This window comes from Cygnus olor, chromosome 2 (assembly GCF_009769625.2).
Source record: "Cygnus olor isolate bCygOlo1 chromosome 2, bCygOlo1.pri.v2, whole genome shotgun sequence".
NCBI lineage: Eukaryota > Metazoa > Chordata > Aves > Anseriformes > Anatidae > Cygnus > Cygnus olor.
The window spans coordinates 21437626-21455910 of NC_049170.1; the positions used below are offsets into that span (position 1 = coordinate 21437626).

At 38.0% G+C, this 18285-nt stretch overlaps 1 protein-coding gene across 4 annotated transcripts in view; it reads right to left on the minus strand.

Annotated features, from left to right (window-relative positions):
* Positions 1–18285, minus strand: part of CACNB2 (calcium voltage-gated channel auxiliary subunit beta 2) — a 245833-nt gene that overhangs the window by 220914 nt on the left and 6634 nt on the right. For all 4 annotated transcript variants that reach the window (XM_040545628.1, XM_040545622.1, XM_040545621.1 and 1 more), the window contains exon 2: positions 13062–13154. In XM_040545628.1, coding sequence (XP_040401562.1) covers positions 13062–13154 — 93 coding nt within the window. The remainder of the gene's footprint in view (positions 1–13061; positions 13155–18285) is intronic.

Consider the following 18285-nt stretch of genomic DNA (forward strand, 5'->3'; position numbering starts at 1 on the left):
GTATCAGTCTTTGAGATATGGGTTGTTCAGAAAGTATGCAAGAAGACAGATTGAAATAGGTATGTGTATGTGAACTATCCCATTGTAATTTTATCTCATATCCATTGGACCGAGACGATGACAGTCTAGACATTGAAGAAAGTTAACTGATTGCCAGAAATAAGGGATGGAAACCCCCTTAAGTGATGACCTAAAAGCAGACAACAAAGGAATTATTATTATCTTTTCTAAAATTACTATTTCCTTCTAGGAAACTCTGCCAAGTTCCAAGAAATTAAAAACCAAAAGTGGCCTGCCAGGGATGCATGAGATAAGTATAGGAAGGATATATGAGAAAACTGTTAGATAATACATTCCTTTGTTCCTTTCCTTTGTTCATAGATCTTCAAACCAATCTGAAGGGCTTGAAAGAACTCTGCATTCATTCACCTGCCCAGACAAGACCATCACAGTGTCTTGAGCCTCTTGGTCAGTGCCACATCCTTGAAGTCCACAAAACTTACTACACATTATGACCGGGGAATTCATGAGGTAACGTGCGATCCGTAAATCAAACAGATTTGCAGAAACCTTAGATGTAAACTTTGAAAAGTATTTTTTTCATCATTCAAGAACCATCAGTTAACAAAACTTTAATAAATTATTTTAACTTAAGAAGCACCTGTCTTCAGAGTCTTACACGAAATGTGACTGTGGCTTATATAAGTTAACAGGTGTTATTTGCATATAAGGGAAACTACATTTAGGATTTATAATACAGACAGTGTACAAAAATATGTTCTGCTTCTCAATCTTTTGTTATATATTTAAATTGTAGCTTAGATTATTCATTTTCAACTGTGCCACCAGAGATCCTATCTGTAAGTGGGAATAAAAGAATCTAGTCCCACTGGAAGAAAACTTACATTTCTTGGCTCTTTTTCAACACAGAACAACTTACATAACCTGTTTGTAGGGTTTCTACAGGATTTACAGTAGTTGTGTCTATTTGAGAGGCTATTAAAGCAGATACATTAAACTGGAAAAAAAATCTATAACATTTTATACTAGTTCTGGAAGAAACTCAAGAAAGATGTATACATTGTTTTGAACTTTCTTGAAAGAGTCTCAAAGCTCTGAAATCCAACAGATGTGACGTATTAGCAAGATTCAAATATTTCTCTGCAGAAAACATGGAAGTTATAAGAGAACCTGCAATTTACCTGAATATTTCTTTCTACTGCAGAGAAAGTTAGTTTGAGGGAGGATAGAAACAACCCAAGTATCTTACTGTAAAAGCTTTTCCCAGCTAGAAGACATTTCTTATGATGATCTCTAATAATAATAGTGATAGCTATGGGAGGCAGTCCCCAGATTTTCTGCAGGTCTCTTGACACAGCATTATAACCTCCAAGAAGTTTCTCTCTTCCAAATCCTCACCAATATTTTACCTAGCAATGCAAATTCAAATTATTTTACACTGCATGCAGGCTTTCTAAAAGAAATAAATATCGCATGCAGGCTGAACAATGTGTAAAAGATATAAGTACCATTTTAAGTAGCCTTTGCTTATGAACAATTAATCAAACAAGATCAGAAAAACTTAAACCTTCAAGGATTAAGTCATTTCCAAAAAAAAAAAAAAAAAAAAAAAAAAAGCACACAGCACACTGCCAATTTTTCCAGACCACTTCCAATGAATCACAGCTTCCTAGGCCTTAAACCAAAGCTGTCTCTCTTCCTCTTGGCTGTGTCATCTGATTCAGAGGCTTTATCTCAAAAACACATTTTATCACCACACATTTATTATGTAAGGTGTTAACTCATTTTCTACATTCAGATTGCAAAGTATAATGACATTTGAATTGGTCAAATCTGTTACCGTGCTTTCATTTCTTTGTCTTTTTGGTAACAGCAGCTTAAATACTGTTCACTTTCCTTGGAAAATAACAAGAACATAAAGACTTTGCAAATTTTACCCTTTGATATCTTCAAACTGCTGATGGACTTTGAGCAAATATTATAGCTTATAAGTATGGGAAATACAGACACAGCATTCCCACAGCATTCTCCTGAAGAAACTGACTACTCATGGCTTGGACTGGCGTATGCTTCGTTGGGTTAAAAACTGGCTGGGTAGCCGGACCCAAAGAGTCGTGGTGAATGGAGTTAAATCCAGTCGGAGGCTGGTCACTAGTGGAGTCCCCCAGGGCTCAGTACTAGGGCCAGTTCTCTGTAATATCTTTATCGATGATATGGATGAGGGGATCGAGTGCACCCTCAGTAAGTTTGCAGATGATACCAAGTTAGGTGCATGTGTTGTTCTGCTCAAGGGTAGGAAGGCTCTGCAGGATGATCTGGATAGGCTGGACCAATGGGCTGAGGCCAACTGTATGAAGTTCAACAAGGCCAAGTGCCAGGCCCTGCACTTGGGGCACAAAACCCCCAAGCAGCGCTACGGGTTGGGAGATGAGTGGTTAGAAAACTGCCTGACAGAGAAGGACCTGGGAGTATTGGTTGATAGTCGGCTGAATATGAGCCAGCAGTGTGCTCAGGTGGTCAAGAAGGCCAGCGGCATCCTGACTTGTATCAGAAACAGTGTGGTCAGCAGGACTAGGGAAGTGATTGTCCCCTGTACTTGGCTCTGGTGAGGCCGCACCTCGAGTATTGTGTTCAGTTTTGGGCCCCTCACTACAAGAAGGACATTGAGGCCCTGGAGCATGTCCAGAGAAGGGCTATGAAGCTGGTGAGGGATCTGGAGAACAAGTCTTACAAGGAGCAGCTGAGAGAGCTGGGGTTGTTCAGCCTGGAGAAGAAGAGTCTCAGGGGCAAACTTAATGCTCTCTATAGGTACCTTAAAGGAGGCTGTAGTGAGGTGGGGATTGATTTATGCTCCCACATGCCTGGTGATAGGACAAGGGGGAATGGGCTAAAGTTGTGCCACGGGAGATTTAGGTTGGACATTAGGAAAAACTTCTTTACGGAAAGGGTTGTTAGGCATTGGAATGGGCTGCCCAGGGAAGTGCTTGTGTCACCATCCCTGAAGGTCTTTAAAAGACATTTAGATGTATAGCCTAGTTGAAGGCACGCACGACACGAACTCCTGATGGCTCTTCAACAGCAGGACCTTTATTGCCATGTTTCACCACTACATATACTTTCCCCATAGCCCCACACGCTGTCCATGTGCCCGAATCTGTCTTACCATTGGTTAGAGACCCTCAGACACCCGCCTCGAGCCAGCCAGCAATTGGCTACTGCCCAAAACTCATCTTTAACACTGTAGCCAATTTACTTTATCTCGTCCTTGCTCAAGTTTTTGGTTCTACCGCTGTTTTCCTCATTATCTGTAACTCAGGGACATGTGAAACAGCACGAAGCCACCTGTGAATTCCTTTCCCACAAAACAGCACAAAGCTCCCTGCGAATTCTTCTCCCACACCTAGTGATATGGTTTAGTGGAGGACTTGTTAGTGTTAGGTCATGGGTTGGACTAAGTGATCTTGGAGGTCTCTTCCAACCTAGATGATTCTGTGATTCTGTGAAATTTTATCATTTCACTTTGGCCTGTTATTGTAACAACACAAGCCACTTAGGAAAATGTTTTTCCATTTCAGTATAAATGGCATATGATGGATAAATTGTAATTAACGTTGGGAAGAGATGTGTAAAACCAACCGATTTCTGATTATGTTCTGTTACTAACTCTGGCAGTTTCCTCTGAAACTATTTCCAGAACAAGGCTGAAATAAGCTTTGATCTTTTCTTATTACAACCAAACATTTTCTTGACACACTACTGTTTTCAAAAGAATTTCTTCTTAACGTAAAAAAAAAGGTGGAAAAAAAGATTTGTTTTTCAGAGACGTATGCATACAATAACATGTTTTTAGAAATGTAGTAAGGGGACATTACTGATATGTACTGTAATTTTAATAGTTTGTAGGAAAAAATAATGTCAACTAGGCACACTTCACTTTCTAGAGGAACAACGGTGTCTGCCTTCAGCTCAATGCCTCCAAAAGCAGCATGTGATATACAGACCTTTGAGAGCCAACTGATCAACAGTGACTTACAGCTGAATTTCTTTCACAAAAGACATAGCAATCTCCTTCAGCGTAGAACCAGAAGTCTAGTTTTCATGCTGTAATAGCCTTTCCAAATTTCACAAATATTTTCTGGTTCAATCTGCAAAGTAACTGAAAATTCAGAAATACCACTGGAGACAATAAGAAGAAAGATATAAAAGGCAGATACAGATATATTTCTCCCTTCACTTCACCCGTCACCCCTTCTTTCAGCTCCCTACTCATCCACAAGAACCACTTCACTTTCCTACTCAAGGCTCGGTTATTCTATGAGTAAACCATTTGATGACAATCATTTATCACTTAGGAAGCTACCAGTTTATGTGAAGCTTAGAATTAACACTATGCATCTGAACAGAGATCGAACAACTCAGATATTCCACAAGATCGAATGTTAAGGAAGGGCAGCTTTCCAGTTTTTCATATACATAGGACAGCTTCAGGTCTTAACTATTTTTCAAGCCGATCGTATTTGGGAACTAAAATATTACATGCCTAGCAGTGAAAGGACATGCACTAATTGTGCACACGTGGATGTCATTCCTCAATTCAATGCCCAGGAAACCTTTTACTGTAAATTCATTTGAAGATTTACAGTTAATTTTAGCAGCAGTGGAACACAAAGCTTTTCTATGCAACTACTATTCCAGCAAAGAAAAGGCTGAGTGCGATCAGACGAAAAAAGCAACATTCAAATCTATAGAAACATATAATCAGTGTTGGAAGTACTGTCTGAATAAATAGGACAGGAGAAGATAGCTCTCTGCTGCTACTGCCCATAAAACTGGCAGCTTCGTGAGTAATTGGACAGAAATGGCACTTGTATACCTTGTAATGTACCTCCTTAGTGACGTATGAAACCAAACACTCCCGAGTTTGAGCAGGAATACACTGGCATTGTGAAAGGCAAAAGACTCAGTAGATCCCTCTGGCTAATTGCAAAGTGCATTTCTTCACTCCCTGAGCCCCGACAGTGACTAGGAAGGGCTCTGCTCCTTGCTGAAGTGAATGTGAAGCAGCTTGCTGCACAGCAGCCAACCAGGGTTCATTTTTCCTTGAAACTGCTTGTATTTTGGAGGCTAAGATGACATTTGCTTTACAGAAGGACAAACTGTTTCCTTGTGTTAAATATTTGTTCCCAATCAAAACCATACAGCACAAATGCAAGTCCTGAAAATCAATGTAATATATAAAATAACAAAAATAATTTCAAATTTACTTCTCTGTGAAAAGAATGAAGTCAGCAGCTACATTTACTGCACATTTACATATAAGTATAAGCTTGAATTTTAAAAGTGGTTTATAACACCTTATTTCTAAAAAAATAAAAAAATAAAAAATTGAAGATGGTGTTAAAAAATTTCTTTTTATAGTGGACTGCTCCATTAAAATAAATAAATAAATCAGAAAAACAACCCCAGAACAAATCCACTCCAACTGAATAGGCCTGTAAGAAAAAGTGTCAAAATTTAACTTCATAACTTATTTTTGACAGGTTTTGCATTAAATATAATTAAACATATGCAGTGGAAATCTCATCCTATTGCAGATATTTTGTAAGTCTGTGTTTATTATAACTAGAAGACAGCTATGATAGCATATAATAGAACCTTACATCTAACCGCAATGTTCAAAATTATTATTTCAAGTAAGACAATGCTGCACATGAGAACCAGAAACCACAGTGAATTTCCTGGGAGAAGCAGGGGACAAAATAAACAAAACACTTGATTCTTGTTCAGTCCTATTCCTAATTTTGTTCTTAACTCTTTACAACTGTGTAGTTTTTTCTCATAGCTCCTGCATCCAAAGGATCAACAAACAGAGGCAAGGAGGTTCTCAGAGCAGCTGTAAGGCTTTGGTACATTTAGGTCATGCAAAAATACACTCCAATTAATGTAAAACTGCAAAAGAGAGACAGCCAGAGACTAATCACCATTCATGAAGACATTTGGCCAAAAAAAAAAAGCCTTAAGAACTTAAGCCATTATGCTCAAGCCTTTCCCTATCCAGTTCATCATGATGGAAGTCTCCAACTGTACATTCAGCAACGTTGCAAAGATGATGCAACTGTCTACCAGTTTGCCTAACTGCTTAAAACACCTCACATCTGCCTGAGCAGCCGTGCCCATGGCACAGAGGCAGCCCTGTCACCTGCAGAAATCTCACCTGCAGAAATCTCTGGGACACACAAGTCCTGTCATGTCCTTCAAATGTCACGCTACAAAGGGATGCATGTGATGCTGACAAACTTGGGTGCCAGCTGTGGTATACCCTGAGTAGCCAGCAAAAAAACATTTCTTCTCACCCTGGTATACACGGAGGAGAAGCACGGAGCCAGGAGGCATGCATAACATGGCAGCAATTGGAGCACTGAAGACACAGACATGAGAGCAGGTCCAATAGCTGCCACCCACACAGATGTCATCTCTCACCTCAAGCTCACATCTCCCCATGTCCTCTCACAGGGGGCCATATACATCCTCTCAGACACCTCTGAACACTCCCTCATCACCTCAGCAATCTCAAAAGCAGCTCTGGCAATCATTTCAGCAGCCACCAAGTGTAAGCCCCACCTTCAAAATTTCATCTTTCTCACTGCTGCTTGGAAAAGGATGTGTTGACTTCAGCTGTTTGCAAAGTAACATCAAACATGTATGTCAGTTCAAGGCTATAAGAAAGACTCCTAGCCTTCAGTTTTTAATAAAATATTATATTTAGTTGTTCTCCCCTGTAATTTTCTCATACCCTGCTATAAGAAGTATGGAAAGAGTAAACGGATGTATAAGAAGACTTTTTATGATGTCTTGCCTGTTTGTTTTGGTTAGAGGGTGTGTTTTTATGTGTGTGTGCGTTTGTTGTTATTTTTTTAAACACATGGCAGCAGTTTGATTTCTATTCTTAGTAACCATCTGAGGCAAAAAGGGCCCATGAAAGAACTGAAGGCTGCAGAAAAACTTCCTTTCCGCTGGGTTTTTTCTCAGCCATCTCCCCTCCAGTCATGCATGCCAAAATCCCATGCTTTATAGGGGCATCTGTTCTATTCTCTCCAGGCCAAAAAAGGAGACTTTTCAAACCCTTACTACAGATGAGGAAATGTATAGCCCAATGAACCTACTGCAGTTTTCCCATGTACACAGTACTACACAGAGTGCAGTTTCACAACTGCCACCAAAAGGTAAGTGCCTTCCTCCTCCCTCCCCACTTCCTTCCTCCAGCCACATACTCCCAATCTGTTCCTTTCCTCAAATCTTTCCTCCTACTACTCCCTGTCTAGCTACCTTTTACCACATGACAGAGGAAGTGATTTATCAGCCATGAATGAAACCCTAAATCAACAGCTGAACTGACATATTCTTATGAATCCCTACATTGCTCTAAATGCTTCACCCACTCTTCTTTTATCAACTTGGTATACTTCATATGAGAAGAAATACATAAAATATACTCTCTTTCCTATACAAGCACTACTCTTAGAGACATTATCTAATTTTGTATCATAATAAATAGAGATTCACTGGATTTGACTAAAGACAGATTAATATTGCTTGACACAAAAAGCACATAACCCTGAAACAACACTGCCTGACCGTGATTTATGGTCGCATGCTGGCCTTAACAGCGGAGCTTGCCAGCTCCCACTACTGCCAAAAGAAGAAAGCTGTACCAAAATCACACTCTATATACAAACCATGACTTAAGCTGGCTTTGTCCAAGTTCAATACACTCCCTTCAAAACCTTGTATTTCACAGTGAAAAACATAAGATCCTTCAATTCCACCAAATTTAAAACCCACAAAACAAAGGTTTTAATCTGTTTCAAATGAGCAGATGCTGTAGCATGTGTCATGTACAGCTTCAATGCAGCCACAATAGCAAGTACAGGCCACAGGCATCACTGGCATTGCCTTCAGTGAAATCAGTACAAATGAGACCAGAAACACGATGAACTTAACAAAATATTCCCAGACAGAAGCTTCAGAAATAAAAGATGATAAAATTAAGCAGAGTAGTAGGTATATGTTTTCGTGTATTACAATCAGTGTTTGCACAATACCTCTAGAAATTTCTGACACACATCATTTTGTTATGTATAAAAGCTAAAGGCAAGTCTGAAAAGCTCCTTTTTTCTCTACAAGCCAAACACATCTCATAATTAAAGGCACACGAAGACTGTAAGAATATATTTAATTGCAAATGAGCCTTTTTAAATTTAGATATTCTGGCTAGCCACAATCTTGTTCACACACAGTCTTCATGAAGCAAGAATAGTGCTAGCAGAGAAAGCACATGCAGTTTTTCAGCAGAAGATTGCTAGTCCTAGGCACTAACACCAAAGCTAATGCCTGTCCCCGGGCTGCACTACCTCTTTGTGGCTCAGCTTGTAAATGCATAGACTGGCAGGCTGCATGTACGATCTGAATACAACAGCTCTTCCACTCGCAAAAAGGAAAATCAAAGCTAAGCTCTATATCTGGAAGAAAATCAATTAAAAGAACGGGAAGAAATTTCTGACACAGCCTGAATCTCTGGTGAACCCAAGACTAAGAGGCTTGTTTATGAGCAAAACTAAGTCAATATTTTCAAATAGTTTTTCAGTGCAAATCTTAGTTTTACCATTCATAAAATTCAATAGGTAATTACACAGCTAGGCAAATGTCCTTAGAGGAAAGTAGCGGAATAATGAATTCCCTACATAATTATTTATAGCTGTGTTTTTGAGTGAACACAGTGTAACAGGCATGAAGCCAATATTTAAAGGAAAAATAATAAAAAATTAAAAAAAAAAAATTTGTAAAACCTTAAATATTTCAGTAAGCAAGTCCACAGTCTATTTCACAACCTAATCTGTCTTTGCAATACATAGAAATCCCAACAACTCAGACTGCCTCTGTGATTAATCATTAGGATTTAAAATAAAACCTTGACAAATACAGGTCCTAAAGTGCAACCACAAAATATGTAATGCTATCAGAACATGCAATTTGCTTGAAATAATGTTGCTGGGAAGTGCCACAGTGTAGTCTGCAAAATATTTTGTCTGATCCGTATTTTGAAAAACCCTTGGGAACAAAATCATTACCATGCATCAGTCAAAACGGCAGCAAGTACAGATCAGATTCAATTCAGTCTTTCATAGCTAACCCCAAGAACAAGCTGCTTATCACTCCAAAGCTCAGAAAAGATGATGAAAACTATATAACGCAATGTTCTTTATCTCCCTAAAGACAACTGATTAAAGTTAGTTAGGAGCTGATTAAAGCACGGTGTGCAGCGAGGCTTCTCCTTTCCAAATACACTGCGTAATTGCCAATACGAGTTCACAACATGACACAAGGAAAAAAAAAAAAAAAAACGCTTCCCTCCCTCTCCCTCTCCTGCTACTGAAAAGTCAAGCAGGAGCTGCTTGCAAGTGGAAGGAACACCAAGTTGTTGTTATTTTCTTAAGCTCCAACTTCATAAATGACATTCTGGAGACAAAACTAAACAAATAATTCTGCTAATATTAACAGATTGGGATATAATCCAAAGCATTATCCTAAAACCTTATAGGTTTTCAGTATCACAAGAGAAAAATAGAAATAAAAATCTATAACAGATAAAATTCACAGTACAGATGAGATTCAATTGGATGGAACAGAACCATTTTTAAATTTGCTCTTGTTTCAGTTTAATGCTTCTTTTATATAAGGCTCTTCTCTATTTCAGTACTTTGAAAAACAAATTTAAATGGAAAAGATCATTGTGCATAGAGTTGTGCAGGGTGCATTTCATACTCCTTATACAACAGCAGGAATTTTCAAGCAATTTGAATAAAATGTCACTTTGTTCTTTGTCATTCAAATAAAACTAAGATGGCATAGTTTTTACTACATAGTATTTGGTATGCATTGCAGGAAAGTTGCCAGGTGCACATATTGGAGCCAGAGGTGCATATGTCTTTAAGGAAACAGTAAAATGTAAACACAATAAAGCTTTGTCAATGTAAGAAATAGACACTAACTCCCTTCCCTTGCAGCAGCTTTAACTTAAATGGCCAGTGCCTCCCTGGATTCAGATGACTGAATCCTATACATAACTTGTTCTTGCACAGCATCTCCACTGCCTTACACATACAGAACATTCTTTCAGGACGTAGACATACTTCTCTTCTCTCTTCCAGTACCATTTCCCATCAATTCCTGCAACAAGAATCTGCACAACTTTCCCAGCTCTCCCAGTTTAAGGCCAGATCAGCTAAAGAAGACGCAAAAACACCTTCCAGACATTCCTCCTTTTTTATGAGTAATTTAGACAGCCCTTAGCAATAGACGTTCAGGACAATCAGGATTCCGTATTTGTAGAGATGCATATAAAAGTTGCAGGACAAGTTCAAAGTAAATGTGAAAGGAGACAGGAAGTGAGGGGGAAGGAAAAAAGTGGAGGAAAAAAAGGCAGCAGTAGGCATCATGAGCACTGCTGAAACAAAGAGGTTGTGTGTAACCATGTATAGATCACAGCAACTGAAAAAAAAAACTGCAAACACCTCTCCATGCAAAAAATGACTTTCCAGTTTTAAGGTAACACTAAAATAAAATAAAGTAAAATAAATGGATGCATCATTGATTCTACTGGCTTGGGGTTTATTTTTCTGCTGCTTTTCTGCAACATTCACCCATCTCAGTAGAAACAGCAATTTCTTGCACTCACTTTTTCTCACAATTACATACATTTATAGCATGTAAAATATCCTCCAAGGAAGACAGACACACAGAGCAGGCAATATGCACCACTGAGAGAAGGACAGAGCAGCTGAGACAGCAGAATGTGACTGCACCCGGTGACTGGTGTCACATCTTCATTAATACAGGAGAAACGCAAGCTGTCCCAGGGGGACGATCAGAGCAGGTAAGCCTCTTGAAGATGCAATCTAAGCTCTGAAATAAACTCTGTACCAACAACTGTGAAGATGCATTTCTCCTATACATCTTCTTCAACTCAATCTCTACCTTTACATGACTTACTAGGAATGTTTTGTATTTTTATATATATATATATAAATATAATTTTTGGACAATGCAAAATAATATATATTTATCTGTTAACATCCCTTCATTATCTTCAGTCACAATACCATCTCAATACTGAGCTTTGCTTCAGCAATCTATTAAATCTGATTTTTTCCTGAAGCTCATTTCACCCTTCAGTCATTTGTATTATATCACTTGTGTAACTACTAAACTTAGATTTACTTCAGGGAAATATATAAATCTCCTCTCTAAAAATCTCTACTTGACATAGTCATGGTCTACGTTCCCCTCGTAGCATTGGAAAAGATACAGACACTTTTAGACTGTAGCTCACCTACCCTGATTTGTAAATTTGCTTTCAAAGATTTGATTAATCATGCCCCACACTCTATAGAGTCAGTCAGATCGCCATTGAGTACAGGAATCCACCTCAACATCTATATGGAGTTTGATCATCCATCCTCCTTGCCCTGCTCCCATGAATGACAGCTAGAAGGGATATTTAAGACCAATTTCAGACCTCATTTAAGTAAACGAGAAAGGCAAAGAACTGTGTGCAGCTGGTGTAAAATAAACACTCGTAGTCTGCTAAAAATGTTCCAAGCTGAGCTCAACATTCATGAGGAGGCTAAGGAAAACAGCAACACAGATTTCCTTACAAAGAATGCTTGGGACAGGGAGATCTGCTGCCACTCCTAAATGCTACTTTGACTGCTTTTTTTTTTTTTTTTTTTTTCCAGAGTATTTTTAAACAGAACAAAATGCCATATATTAATAATTTATTGAACCAGGGTTTCTACCTTCATGTTTTTATTGCCACTGATGAATTCTCATGACCAAGTAACATTTCAAACCTATGTCCAACAGACATTGAAATGTAATAGGGACCTGCCTTTATCAAATCCACAGCCTATCACAAAACCTGCCAGCATGACTGCAGCAGGAAAAAGCAGAAATATTTTGTAAACAGAAGATGCGTACTGAAACAACCAGTGCAACAGCAGTGGAGTCACTGAATGTTTTGAGCTGGAGAAACACAGGAAGACAAGCCAGTGAGAGGTAAGTCTGGTGTTTCCTTATGGTAAAACCAAAAACTCTGCAATGAAACCTCCTGAATTCCAGAAACCCTCCAAAAAAGATGACAAAGTCTACACTTGTAAAACCACAGCTTAAATCAGCAGGGCATGAAAACCTGTATTTCTCTTTGGACAGGCATGGTCAGAGTACCTTTCATGCTCTCCAGGTTCTTCTCCATAAGCATGCAGAAATTCAATCTCCTTCCATGGAAACACAGCCTCAGTAGCACCGGTCCGCAGCCAAAGACCACAACAGGCTCTGGATGCCCTTCACTGCATTTTTCATCACCTCTGTTGACCTGCTTGATCTGTTCTCCAACCACCCACACAGGTCTGGGTGGGTCCATGAGGCTCTGTGTGAGGGGGCACCCCAAACACACGAGTGGGCACAGGCTATGGGAGACTATAGCACCCCTCCATCCTCCACATGCCTTTCAGCATCCTTACAATGGGCACAATGCTGCCAGGGATTTTCCCTCCAACCCATGTCTTAAAATAACACTGGGATGTGGGTGGAAAACATTGAAGTTAATACTGCCTTGCACAGCACTATTTTAAGCAGGAAATTCCTAGGACTGATAGCGTTTTGATGCTTTCTCCCAAATGTTGCAACTTTAGGTGCTTCCATCAGACTCCACCTCCTCCTTCTCCAGCTTTAATCACCTGACAGCATTACAGAAACAAAAATAATAGAAAACTACTATACATGGAAATGAATAAGAAATAAAAAAAGTATTTTTCTGCCAAGATCAAAACAATAGCAACCAAATATTTTTCCTTGTCTTGGCAGAGACCTTTGCTATTTCTCAGGCCACAGTATCACTCTTTGATTTGACAATTTGTAAAAGAAAATTATTTGAACATTAACATCAGTAAGTCTTCCAGTCTAAGAAGCTGAAAAACACATACCTGGCGTACGAAACTGTTAGAGGTAGTGTCAGAAGATGTACTCCCGTCTGAACCTTTAAATCGGTTTTTTCTTCTTGCCCCTTTACTGTAAGACTGTTAAAAGAAAAAAAAATAGACATACGAGTTAGTTTATGTTACACAGACAGCTCTCAGTACAAGCATTATTGATGTCTGCTAGGCTAGCAGGGATTCAAATGATCAGCTTTGTGCCAATTAATAAGCACACATTCAGTAACTGATGGGACTACCTGCGTAAGTACTCACTAACACAACTAGATTTGGCCAATTGAGCCATGAATGTTTATTTTTCACATTCAGATTTGAAGGACCATTTACAGACTTGTATATTTGTCGTATTATTCACACAAGTCATAACGATTAAAAAACACAGTTTGTTTTGCAGCTAGCTTAAATACACAAACTAGGAAAGGTGATACTGGACCAGTCTCCAGTACATCACAGATACGAGCCACGTCAGCAGAGGGAACAGTAAACAGTAAGAAGTGACCAACACCTTGTTGATTCTAATACAATGTTACAACTGAGGAAGAACATATAATCAACTATTAAAAACAGTTGAAGTAAGGAAAAGTAGCAAAATAAATAAAGAAGGACAAAATATCTAACTAGAAAAAGGATAAATGTATAACTAAAAAGACATCAATTGTATCTACTAAGAAATCAAAAATACAAAGGGAGAAAGCAATTGTTGGCTGAAGTAAAAATTATTAAACTATGTTTTGGAAACACAGCAAATGGCTAACATGCCCTCCCAAGTTATTTGTTCTGTGAGATGAACACAAACCATCAATAAATATTGTATAACAAATTAAAAAAAAAAAAAAAAAAAAAAAAAAAAAAACTTAAAACCATGCTATTTGCAAGCACTTATTTTTGGGATGACTGTAAACCATGTCATGACACCATCTTGAACCCTTCCCAGAGCATTCCCTCCAGGTAAAGCAAAATTCCAAAGATTGACTCTGCACAACTACATTGAGATACACACCTTTGTATCTAGTCATGTTTCTTAAGTTCATCTAAACTTGCAACAAAACCACGTCTTGACTACTTCAAATATTATTTTCCTCAAGATTGATAAATGCAATTTTGTCTCACTCATCACTCTGCTGTAAAGGTCATTTTACTAATCCATCTCTGTAGATCACGTCTCCTGTCTTTAAATACCTCCCACAGTTCCCTGCAATAAATAGGGTCTTTATCTTCACTTTCAAGGTCTGCCTTGGCTTATTCCCAGTCTTAGCTCTCATCTTGCATTCAGCACTGAACTTTCAAGTTCTACAATAAGTCAGGGAGAAAACAAAAACAAAAACAAAAATAACTACCAGCCTCCGTCACCTACACGCTAAATTTTCAATTAATTGATTCATATCTTCCCCCAGACTATCTCACAATCCTTATCCCAAGAATAAAAATTCCTTTATCTCATTGTTCTCCTTAAAACATAACAACAAAAAAGCCTCTTGATAAGAGTGTGCTAGTGTGCTAATACCTCCACAACAATATACTAGTTATATTATTTATCCATTATTTATCCATTATTATTTCCTAGAATTCCAAGTCCATGAAACCCCATCCTGTTGCTGTCTTTGGCCCTAAGCTGCTGCTGCTGGTCCTGCATTTAGACACCATAAGAAAACTATGATCAGCTTATTGGCGAATGTGCCTATGAATGTATTACAACACAAAACTCCTGGCAAGCTGGCCCTGAGACAGCAAACCCTGGGATAAAACTCTGCTTGGGTGCATCAAGCATGTTCTTCCCTGAGTTTGGGCAATCTTCAGAGCACCACGCTGAGTTTCAGGCATGAGTCCCATCAGTTTTCATAGCAGGGAAGGATGGGTTCCTGCGCAGGCTTGGAGGCACACTTAATATCTCATTCTGGCAGATTTTTAAGATCATGACCTCAAGATCTGAGCTTTAACTCATTGCTAACACATGATAAATATGAGAGAATAGTTTGGAGTCTAAAAGTAACTGGAGGATGACAAATAGCCACTACTAACTTAAGATCATTTTTCAAATCAATAAATGCAGATAACTTGTCTCCAAGAGACGCAACAGAACAATCTCAGGCTGTATCTGAACCGTTAATGTTGACTCTAGGAGACTCCAGAGCACTGGCTGAACTCTAGTATTTTATAATTATAATAATAATTAATAATAATATTAAAAAAAGAGAGGTTGTAGAATCTCTGTCCTTGGAGATCAGAAGCCATCTGGACAAGGTCCTGGGCAGTCTTGGTGTCCCTGCTTGAGCAGTGGACTGGACCAGATGACCTCAAGCAGTCCTTTCCAGCCTCAACCACTCTGGTGTCCTGTGAAAACTGAACTGCACGTGATTTTGTACTATATACATGTTGTTTAAGGCAGAACTATACAAAAATCAGCATGCTGCACATTATGGGGATGAAAATATGACTTTCTGATGAGTCAAGTCACAAAATGTAAAATGGAAATTGAATGAGGAATGATTTCACATGATTGCATTTCTAAAAGGGATCTTTGAGAACAGAAGAACATTTTGGTAATACAAAGGACTTCATAGATCTGTAAGAATAAAAAGTAGATTGGAAGCACTGTTAACAGAACATTATTCAAATTATTTTCCAATTACTGTTAGAATAGACAGTTCTTAGAGTACTGTCTTTTTCCACACAATACAATAGAATACTAAGGTACATAAAATATAAAAAAAAATATCTTTGACATTGATGGTCTTTAAATAAAACAACTGATTTTAATTAAAATTTACCAGTTATTAAAATTGCTACTACTGAAGTAACTATGATGGCACAGTTACTTGTCAACATTCTGACCATCTTTTCTCCATTTTTTGTAGAAGGATACTAAAATATTTTAAGAAAAAAAAAAAAAATGAAGAATTCAAAACATCCACGTATCAGTTCAAGAGTATAAAGAAGCTACATAAAGATCACAGTATCTAGGCAATTTCATAACGTACACTATAGTATTGTGTAATCCCCAAGAAGATACTAGAAAAATGTACATATATTCTCTTCTACAGTCACATTCCTGTATTTGTACCTAGTTTCTTCAATATATACTTATAGAATCATATTACAAGTTTTATAGTGCAAAATATTACTACAATGGCAAAACAGGAACTGTATCTGGGGGGTACAAATATGAGGGTAAAATAAACAAGACCAAAATAAAAATGCATTACAGGCACAGACAAAGTACTTCTCTACCTGTGTAGCAACAACTAAGAGCATTTATTTCAGGCAACATCACAGTGCAAATCCACCTCAAACTCACGCTTACCTTGATTTTTCAGTTGCTGGTTTTTATTTTTTTAATTATTTATTTGCTTGTTTATTTATTTTGTGTGCACAGCAGCCTGCACATTTTTGTTCTAGCCTTATTTAAGTGAAAACTATTCAAGGACACAAATGGAATGCTAACTTTACACAGAAGAAACGTTTGACAGGATGGCAGGCCATGTCTACAGGGTGTAGGGACGGTCAGTCTAACAGCTGCTTTTTTTGCATGGACTGATTCTGAATTAGAGGAAAGGGGGTCAATTTCAGCATATGTGACTTGACCGCTGTTTTTGTTATTTTAAAGGTTACCAATCTGGGATTATATTTGTCTTCTAGGCCTTCCAAGTTTATTTCCAAAGTCAGAAATGTCTGAAACTTTGTTCTAAACATATGACGAGTCTTCCACAAACAAACAGATTTAAAAAAATGATTAAACGTCTCTGTCATATGGAAAATCATGAATACTCATTGTGTCATATTCATTATGTTTTGCTTTTTTTTTTTTTTTAACTGTAAGTGCTTATTGCAAGAACAAGACCTTTATACCAAAACAATAATAATAAAAAAAAATCTGCCAGTTACTTGCAATTCTGGAAGAAAAAAGAAAAAAAAAAAAAGATTTTTTTTCCACAATGAACCCAATATGTTACTGTGATTTTCATATTAAAATTAGGTGCCTTATCTATGTTCTGTGCAGCAGTTGGCTGTAATTAGGTAGCTAAAAATAAAGGGCTGAATCACGATGTGCGGACATTGGCCAGCAAAAGCAGCAACCTGGGGCAGCCTTCCTTAAACTACACAGTAGTCCTGCCTACCAGAACAGCCATAAACCCTGCACAACCAGCTACCTATGCCATCCCATAACTTGACTCAGCTAATTTTAATACAACAAATTTCAGCCCTATAAACAAGACTGTTTACATAAAATGTTTTCTGACGAAAACATTCCCACTGGATTTCAACATAATTTCTTACACAAATGAACTTATGTATACATGTAAGTGTTTACAAGATCAGAACTGTAGCATGGTTTATCAGTCAGATGTGTGAAGTTCTTTTAAAATTGGTGGAGTTGCCAGAGACGAGAAACACAATACATGCATTTATGTTCTACAGCTTCTTAAAGTATCTAGCAGAATATGTGAGGCCTTAAAAACAAACAAACAAACAAACAAAAATCCTACCAAAGTCATCTTGCAAAAAAGATTTCATCAACAGAGCCTTAACGAAGCAAAGACTGCTTTCCAACTCGGACATGAAAGTACATTGTGCAACTTTTATTCATCCCATGTAATCAAACAAAATATGGGAATCATATGAAATATTAGAGGCATGCACAGCAGTTTCCTGATAATTAACAGTTTCATATACAACTACCTCAAGTTATTGCAAACAGATGAGATTAGTGTTGCTCAGTGAAACCCTTTAATTTTAATGAGGCTCTGCCTCAACACATGAAAAGCATCCGTTACATTTAATCCTCTAACACACATGACAAGCAGGAAGCATGGTTTATCACTACAGCAAAATACTATCACCTGGAAGAGGTAATAAAACATTTCAAATGACCAACTATCTACATCTAAGGAACTGATCTTCAGTGAAAGTCTTAAAAAATGCCCTTCCCAAGCAACCACTCCAATGGTATTTTTTGCAAAGAGAAGTATACACAGGGCAAGCCTGAACCTTTACTAACTACAATGGGTAGAATAGCATCAGTCATTGAGACTGATACCATGGTTAGTGGCAAAGATGAACTGTTAAAAAATTAGCCTGCTGGTCCTATTCAAAGAATAAAAGAAGGTGTCGAAGATTTATGCATCAAAATCAAATTGGATTCGGGTCTTGAAACAGCAAATGATGCAAGGAAGGAACTGGAGAGAACAAAACTAGGAAATCAAAAATAAAATCCAGA